The sequence below is a fragment of the Octodon degus genome, unplaced genomic scaffold, assembly GCF_000260255.1.
Source record: "Octodon degus isolate 3935 unplaced genomic scaffold, OctDeg1.0 scaffold00027, whole genome shotgun sequence".
NCBI classification, from domain to species: domain Eukaryota; kingdom Metazoa; phylum Chordata; class Mammalia; order Rodentia; family Octodontidae; genus Octodon; species Octodon degus.
In genome coordinates this window covers 15,064,621-15,073,929 of record NW_004524603.1, presented here as the reverse complement: position 1 = coordinate 15,073,929, position 9,309 = coordinate 15,064,621, and the positions used below count along the sequence as shown (strand labels likewise).

Sequence of the window (9,309 nt, the reverse complement as noted above, 5' to 3'; positions counted from 1 at the left end):
TTGAACTCAGGCCCTTGCACTTGCCAGGGAAGTGCTTATTCTACTCAGACATCTCCCTGATGCTATGAGAAAACACTTAAACAAGATGCAACCCCAGACGTGCAGTTCAGCAAATTCAAAGCCAGGAGTGAATTAAGTAGAACAATCTGAAAGCTATTTGTCTGGACTCTGAAGTGTTAACAATGAAAGTAACTGAGCAGATGAATGAGAGTTTAGAAAAAAAAAATCAAATCAAATAATTTCTCAAATAACTACAGAGATGGTGATCATAGTGAAAAATATGCTTAGTGACTCTAGAGGAGATACAAATAAAAGAATAGAGGTGCTTAGCAAAATGATAGAAACCATGAACACCCAACATAGGAAAAAATGGAATTTATGAAACTAATTCAAAAATATCCAGGACATTAAAAATTCCATTGAAGCGTATGCAGCAGAATGAGCCAACATGAGGCCAGAATATCAGATATAGAAGAATTCTAGTTTGTGATCATGAAAAGAAAGATTTCTTTAAAACAGCAAAGGACCATGAAAAATCAGTCAGGTGCTAGACAATGCAAAGAAAAATAACATAAACTTGATTGGAATCAATGAAAAAGCAGGGGACAGTACAACTGACAAAAAACAAAAAAACTCAAAAAACAAAAAAAGCCAAACCTGTTTGCTGAAGTAATGCATAAAATTTCTCAAGCAGGGAAAAACTTTGACATATAGTTAAGTGAGGCATATAAAACTCCAACTAGCCTTAATAAAACTAAACTGGGGATAGCTCAGTAGAATAAGTGCTTGCCTTGCAAGTGCAAGGTCCTGAGTTCAATCCCCGGTACCACAAAAAAAAAAAACAACAACAACAACAACAACAACAAACAAACAAACAAAAAAAAACTTGCAATCTCTACAGCTACTTTCTCTTAGTTCAGTGAGAAGAAAGATTTGTAGTAATAGTATTTGGACAGGATATCCTGTCTGCATCTTGTACTATGAATAACTACTATGAAGACAACAATATCCAACAAACTGTCCTACTAACCTTTTCTCAGAAAAATTAATAAAAGAGAAAAAAAACTAAGTCAGGTGTGGTGGCACACACCTATAATGTGAGCACTTGGGAGGCTGATGCAAGAGGATTGCCACAAGTTTGAAGCCAGCCTGGGATAAATAGTTCAAGACCTGTCTGTTGAGACCCTCTCTCAAAACAAAATTACACCAAGGCATGTAATGATCAAGATTCTAGAAATTCAGTACAAGGACAGAATATTAAAAGCTAGTCAAGAAAAGAAGCAAGTCAGTTATAAAAGAAAACCCATCAGAATCACAGGAGACTTTGCAACATAACCCCCAACTCGGCCATCTTCCCGGCAAAGACACCAACCCCCACCCTCCTCTGATTCAGACAGCGAAGGCCTGCTCCCTAACAGTTAGGCACATAATATTTAATTCCAGACAGAAGCCAGCAGACAAGATTTCATTTTGCTTGTGTGTTATATGGCCACAGGACCAGTGCCATAGCTAACCTCTCTGTTTCTCCACCTTCTTCCTCCCCTTTTCAGCTATTTAGGCACCTTGCAGCCAGGAGGCGGGGCCGGCAAGGCGAAGAAGAGGGCGTGACCTGGAGCCCGCCTACACGGCCCTGCCCCGCGGATGACGCAGGGGGGGTGGAGATTCGTGCCTCCAGGCTGAGATCCCGAAGTCCCAAACTAGCGAGTCACGCAGCTCTGTTCCGTCAGCCGTGTGACACCACGCTACCTTGTCCTCCCTGGTCTACGCCGGAAGTGTAGGAAGAAAGTGGGCAGATTTGAATCTACCTGTTTCCAAGCTGGTTGATCATCATGAAATTTAGACAAAAAACTAAAAAGTCAGGTAAAGGTTCCAAAGGCTGTAAGAAGCCTGCAAAGCAAAATGGGAAGAAAACAACCTCCAGAGTGTCTTCCACTTCCCGTTTTGTTCACTGCAATGATCACGCCAGCCGAGAGGGGGCATTAAAGAAGAAGAGGGTTGAGGAGATGAGGGAGAAGCAGCAAGCTGCCCGGGAGCAAGAGAAACACAAGCACAGAACCATTGAGAATTACTGTCAGGATGTCCTGAGACGTCAGGAGGAGTTTGAACGCAAGGAGGAAGTTTTGCAGGAATTAAATAGGTTTCCTCAGTTGGATGATGAGGCCTCAAGAAGGGCTTTTTACAGGGAGTTCCGCAAGGTGGTGGAATACTCTGATGTGATTCTGGAAGTCCTGGATGCCAGAGACCCATTGGGCTGTCGCTGTTTCCAAATGGAAGAGGCTGTTTTTCAGGCAGAAGGCAACAAGAAGCTGGTCCTTGTTTTGAACAAAATTGACCTGGTTCCCAAAGAGGTTGTGGCGAAATGGCTAGATTACCTTTGCAATGAGCTGCCAACAGTGGCTTTCAAAGCCAGCACCCAGCATCAGGTCAAGAAATTGAATCGGTGCCGTGTGCCAGTGGAGCAAGCCTCTGAGTCACTGCTGAAAAGCAAAGCCTGCTTTGGAGCTGAAAACCTCATGAGGGTTCTGGGGAACTATTGCCTCTTGGGTGAAGTGCGTACCCACATTCGTGTGGGTGTTGTGGGACTTCCCAATGTTGGGAAGAGTAGCCTGATCAATAGCCTGAAGCGCAGCCGTGCATGCAGTGTGGGAGCTGTTCCTGGGGTAACTAAATTCATGCAGGAGGTCTACCTGGATAAGTTTATCAGGCTGCTGGATGCCCCAGGCATTGTCCCAGGACCCAACTCAGAGGTGGGTGCCATCCTGCGCAACTGCATCGATGTGCAGAAGCTGGCAGACCCTGTGACTCCAGTGGAGACTATCTTGAAGCACTGCAGTCTGGAGGAACTTTCCAACTATTATGGTGTATCTGGGTTCCAGACTACTGAGCACTTTCTCACTGCAGTGGCCCACCGCTTAGGAAGGAAGAAAAAGGGAGGCTTATATAGTCAAGAGCAGGCTGCCAAAGCTGTCCTGGGTGACTGGGTGAGTGGGAAGATCAGCTTCTATATACTACCACCACCCACGCACACTCTGCCTACTCATCTCAGTGCTGAGATTGTTAAGGAGATGACTGAGATCTTTGACATTGAGGATATTGAGCAGGCCAATGAAGACACCATGGAATGCTTGGCCACAGGAGAATCTGATGAGCTTTTGGGTGACATAGACCCACTTGAAATGGAGATCAAGAGGCTGCATTCTCCAGTGATGAAAATACCAGATGCCATTGAAAATATAACTACCGTATATCAGAGTGGAGATCTTGCTGGGTGTCATGCCAATCCAAACTATTATCAAGTGGGATGGGCTAAACGCAATGTCGACCACCACCACACCAAGAGCAATAATGTGGTAGAGGTCAGTTCAGTGGACCGTCGCCCAGTTCTGCAGAGAATTATAGAGACAGACCCCCTGTAACAGGGCCAGGTTCTGGCATCTGCCCTGAAGAATAAGAAGATGCAGAAGCGTACAGACAAAATTGCCAGCAAGCTTTCTGATTCCATGATGTCTATCCTGTACCTTTCTGGCAATGGTGATAACAGTGCTGGTGACTAATCCAATGATCTCATCCCCTTCCCCAAGCCGTGGTTCCTGTGGGATGGAAGAAAAGAGTTTGGGTCTCTGAAGTACCTGTATAATAAAAGAACCTCTTGCATACCATGTGTCCTCTCCCTTCACTGTTTCCTCTATTCTGTCCAATTTAAAAAAATCTGGAGCCACTAAGTCTAGTAACTTTTATTTAATCCCTACTGTGTTTTATGAGAGACATAAAATACCAGTGGAGCCCAGGTGCTAAATAGTTTTATCTCTCACCCTCTGTTGTGTATTGGGTTGACTTGAAGGCTGTATTACAACAAACCCTCTTGGACAACTGAATGTACAGCTAGATAATGGACTGCTGATAGACCTGATGGTTCCTGGGAAGATATTTTCTTTATTACTGTGTAAGAGATTTCAGCACCAAGGTGTTTCAGTAGTGGATTCCTGGCCATGCATCGTTCAAGTCCATAGGTCCTCACCTGGGTGGCAGAGGGAACAATGATGTGATTTCTGTTTTGGGAAAGGTCTGGGGCTAGGATACTGGGAAAAAAGGACAAACCTATCCGGTGCTCAAGTGTTGTAGATGCTATCTTGTTTGCATAAAGAGAAAAAGCATTTATTGTTAGGCTAGGGACCTTAGTTACAAGTACTGTTGGCATTTTTGTGAATTTGGGGGCCCCTCTAAAATACTCTAGCTGAAACTTGTTTGTATGATTGTCTTGAGTGTTTTCAAGAGAACTGTATTTGGAGATGTACCAGTCAACCTTTTCCAGTGTGTGGTGGATCGACAAATGGTCAAAGTGTAACACTCAGATGAACTAAATTCAGGATGGTGCTGGGTGTGGAAGGCCCACCTGAGGATTGTTACCAACATCACAAGCTGGAGAGGAAGGAGGTGTGCTGTTGATTCTTTCTGGAGAAGCTTGTCATTCTGGCTTTCCTGATATGGACTCAGGAGCTCACTGTCACTGAGGATGGCTGTGGTTCTTTTGAATGTTTCTTCCTTGCTCCTGAGCAGATCACTCAGCCCACCAGCACAGACTTCTGGCTTCCACCACTGACCTTGGGGCCTTCACAGTGCAGATCCTTGATATAGACATATGAGACATTGTGATGGCACTAGGCCTCTAGCTGGACTTCTGGAGGACATTGTCTTGGGCTCTAGGTCTTCATTTGGATTCTTGCAAGACATTGCCATGGGATCCAGGCTTTCAGCTGGATTCTTTGGGTCTCTAATATGTGAACAGATTTCCTACACTCTGCACTTCACTTTTTCATGAATATTATAAAATCTTAAAAAAAAAAAAAAGCCCAACTCAAGGAGAGCTTAGAGTGAAATAATTCAAACCCGAAAAGAAAAGTCTTCACTCCAGATTGATGTATCCTGCAAAACTATCTTCAAAATTGGTAGAGAAATAAGATACTTTCATGACAACACCTAAGGAAATATATGACCAGCACTCCAGAATGTTCTGAAGGATATTTTAAAAAGACATAAGGATTACAACTCCAGAAAACCCAGCAAAATGAATTGACCAGGCAAGACAAGCAATTAAAAAAAGAAAGGGGGGCGGATAGCAACAAAAAAATAGCACAAGAAAGATAAATCAATAACTGTCAGTTATAACATCAGTATGAATGTATTATAGTCTGATAATATGCATGGGATAATTTCAGTTTCTTTGTATTTAATCATGTTCTATGAGACAGTATGGGGTCTGTTTTGAAGAATGTCTCATGCAGCTGAGAAGAATGTATTCTGATGTTGTGTAATGGAATATTATATAGACATCTACTAAGAACATTTGTTTGAAAGTTTATTTCTGTTTTGGTATTTCTTTTGGGTTCTGTAGTGCAATGAAATTGGAAATCCATGACAAAATGAACCACAAGAGCTTCATAAACACATAGAAATTAAATAACACCTTCCTGAACCAGTGTGTCTCAGGTGAAATTAAAAGAGAAATTAGATAGTTTCCACAATTAAGTGATAATCCTAATACAACATACCAGAACTTATGGTACAGTGAAAGCAATCCTGTGCAAGAAATTTATAGTGGTGAGTGCCCATAACCGACAAATAGAGCAAGCTCAAATAACCTAATGTTGAATTGCAAGCTTCTAGGAAAAGAAGAACAAGTAAAGCCCAAGGTTTATGCAAGGGTGGAAATTATAAAGATCAAAGCAAAATTAATGCATTGGAGACTAAGAATACAAAGAATCAATGAATCAAAGAGTTGGTTCTTCAAAAAATTAAAGTTGAGAAACCCTTAGCGAAAGGAATGAAAAGACTCAAATCCATGCAATTAGGAATGAAAAAGGTGAAATCACAACAGGTCCTGCAGAAAGCCAGATCATCAGCACCTACTTTGCCAACCTGTATTCTAATAGGATGGAAAACATAGCAGAAATGGACAGATTCCTAGGTACATATGAATTACCAAAGCTGAGTCAAGAAGATATAAACATTCTAAATGTTTATAAATAAACTAATACCAGTCAATGAAACCAATAAAGAAAGGCCCAGGCCCTGAATTCTATATTGCTGAATTCTACAAAAAATTTAGAGATCTTATGTTGCTACTTCTCAACCTGTTTAATGAAATTGAAAGAGAAGCAATACTCCCAAATTCATTCCTGGAACCAAACATTACCCTGTTACTAAAACTAGAGAAAGATCCAACCAAAAAAGATACTGGCAAGCCAATCTCCCTAGAGAGTATAGATGCACAAATTCTCAGTGAGGTACTGGCAAACAGATTTCAGCAAATCATCAAGAAAATTATATACAGTGATAGAGTAGGACTCATCACAGGGATGCACGGATGGTTCAGCATGTGCAAATCAATATACCATATCAACAGAGCCAAAGACAAAAACCCTAAGATCATCTCTATAACTGCAGAAAAAGCATTTGAAAAATTCCAACAATTCCCATCTGATAACAGCCATCTATGACAAACTAACAGCCAACATCATACTGAATGGAGTAGAATTATCTTTGTATATTTCTTTGGTCATTTTGAAAATATTTCATTTAGAAATTTTAGATCTATATTAATGGGTGTGATTTTTGAGTAATTTTTCTTTTTAAAAATACAGATTTTGTGTCAAAGTTATGCTAACACAAAACACATCCCTCTTTTTCTTCTCCTTGCAATTATTTTGATATCAACATTATTTCTTCCACAGATACTTGACAGAAATAAACTTTACCAGTATTATTTGAAATTATGTTTAAAGTTCCTTCATCTTAATTTAAGATGCACTTAAAATTATTCTTAATTTTTCAAAATTCCACTTACTGTCAGAGAAAAAGCTCTAACTTTTTGTTTATATCAATTTTTGCAAGTTATATGTTTTCTGGAAAGTTTTTTTGTGGGGGGGGGCACTGGTGGTTTTATTGGCCAGGTGGCTACTTAAGGGGGATGAAACCAGAAGAGCGAATGGCACCAATGCCAGGCAGGCCGTGCTTCACTGGTTTGTAGGTGATGGAGAACTCGCCCAGGTAGTGGCCAATCATGCCAGGCTTGATCTCCACCTGGCTGAAAGTCTTGCTATTGTAGACACCCACCATGCTGCCCACCGTCTCGGGCAAGATAATCATGTCGCGAAGGCGTGTCTTTACCACCTCAGCTTCTCCATGGGTGGTGCCTCCTTTCTGGCCTTGTGTAGAGGTTTCAGTAGTGAGTGCTGCTTCCACCGAAGCCCATGGTTCGGCTGCCTCCGCTGCCGAGCGCTATAGAGCTGCATCAGCTGTTCGTAGGACATGTCCAGCCCCTGGTCGAGGTCCACACTGCAGTAGTAAACTTGGCGGAAGGTTCACTTCTTCTGTTGCTGCGCTTCTGCCATTTCACCAGGTCTTCAGAGAAGACTGCCCTCTTTGCGTCTGCACAGTTGGAAAGTTTTTGGTACATCACAGTTTTAATATGCCATGGATTATCAATATTTTTGTTTTTTTAACATAGTTTTATTATGTAGTTCAGGTTGTCCTTGAACTCATTATAAAGCCCAGGCTGGCCTCAAACTCATGGCAGTCCTTCTGCCTCAACCTCTCAAGTGTAGGGATTATAGGTGGGAACATCAGAGCTAACTCTCAGGTTACCCGTTTTGAAGGACAAAGTTTAATCTTATATAATCGCAACAGTGTGTTTACTTTCTACTCTATTTGGGTTTAACTTCTTGGCTTTTCCCCTAGCATCTTCACATAGAGGCTTAGTGCACTGATTTTCGATTTCTCTTCCTATTAGATATGTGCATATGAACAAAGGGTGACCTTGAAGGAGGGAGAAGCCTAGCAGGCTGGAGCAGCCAAAGGAGGGTTACAGAGACCTCATTTGGTAGCAGGGAAGTGTGTCATAGGCTGTGAGAACATTATAAACAACAGCTTGGTGGCTGGAAAGCATTTAAAATGTTTGATTATAAAGAACTTGTGACATACACGTAAGTAGATGAAGTAATATAATGAGCCCTTACATACCCATTGTTTGTTCTCAGCTAATGCCAATTCATGGCCTGTCTTATTTTCCACATTATTTACTGCTGTATTAGTATTTTAAAGGAAACCCTGGACTTCCAAGACATCAGTATACATGTCTAAAAGATCTAGACTATTTGTTTAACACAAAATTTTGAAGTAACTAAGACACCTTTCAATAGGTGAATGGAAGAATAAACTCTTGGCATATCCAGAAAGTGAAAAATTCAGCACAGAAAAGAAATGAATTATCCAGCTGTGAAAAATCATGGAAGAAATGTAAATGCATATTACTGAGTGATAAAAGCCAATCTGAAAAGATTACATACTGTACTATTCTAACTGGAGGTCATTTTGGAAAATACAATGGCACAGAGACAAAATGATGAGTGCTTGCGGGGGTGGGGAGGGGGAATCAGGAGGTGGAGCACAGAGGACTCTGGGGCAGTGAAGCTATTCCATGTGGCAGAATAGTGGTGGATATGTGTCATTGTCATTTGTCCCAACTCACAGGATGTACAGCACACTAGGTATAAACCCTGCAGTACACTGTGGGGCTTGGAGGACAGTGATCTGTCAGCATAGGTCATCAGGGTAACAAAGGTGCTGTTCTGGGGAGTGTTGTTGATAGTGGGGAGACTACATATCTGGGCAGGAGGTATAGGGGAGGTGTTTGTATTTTTCTCTCAGTTTTGCTGTAAACCTGAAAGTTGTCTAAAATTTATAAGTACTATTTTGAAGAAACAAAAAATAAGAATCCCTAGCCTGTTGGGGTCCTTGAAGTAAGGCACTAATTAGAGCAACTTTATCTTGGTACTTTGGCCTGTGGCCTCATCCATATGGAAATCTGGCTCTGATAGGGTGTTTTTACTTGCAAACCCAAATTCAAATCTTAGCACTTAAGGTTCTGCTAAAACAAAAGTTACCTGCCCGAATCAGAGGAAAAAGATCCAGTCAAAGATGTTGATGATGCAGAGGTCACTGGAAAACGCGTCCCCCTCAATGTCCAAGAATCTTATCATTTAGAAATTTCTTAAGTAGGGACACAGCCCCAGAGATGAATACAACTGGCACAGCTGGCCAGCCATTTGGGAGGGGTCCTTTTCAAGGGGCATGGTGCTAATGTAATTTACAGGCATATTTACACTGGCTCTTCTCTCACCGTGGCCTTTGGTAATTTATCTTTCTATGTTGTGAAGGGAGGGAGGGAAGGGGGGATTCTGAAATCTTGGAGAGGCTTGTTCTCTCTCTCTCTCTCTCTCTCTCTCTCTCTCTCTCTCTCTCTCTCTCTCT

At 41.7% G+C, this 9,309-nt stretch overlaps 1 protein-coding gene and 1 pseudogene across 1 annotated transcript; one reads left to right on the top strand and one right to left on the bottom strand.

The window, feature by feature from the left end:
* Nucleotides 1–1,642: 1,642 nt before the first annotated feature.
* Nucleotides 1,643–4,088, top strand: LOC101562416 (guanine nucleotide-binding protein-like 3-like protein). Its single transcript, XM_023712736.1, is given in 2 exon segments — nt 1,643–2,330; nt 2,580–4,088. Coding segments are annotated over 2 exon segments (1,476 nt in total). The 5' UTR covers nt 1,643–1,829; the 3' UTR covers nt 3,555–4,088.
* Nucleotides 4,089–6,954: 2,866 nt separating this feature from the next.
* Nucleotides 6,955–7,406, bottom strand: LOC101562013 (annotated as a pseudogene).
* Between the last annotated feature and the right edge of the window lie 1,903 nt (nt 7,407–9,309).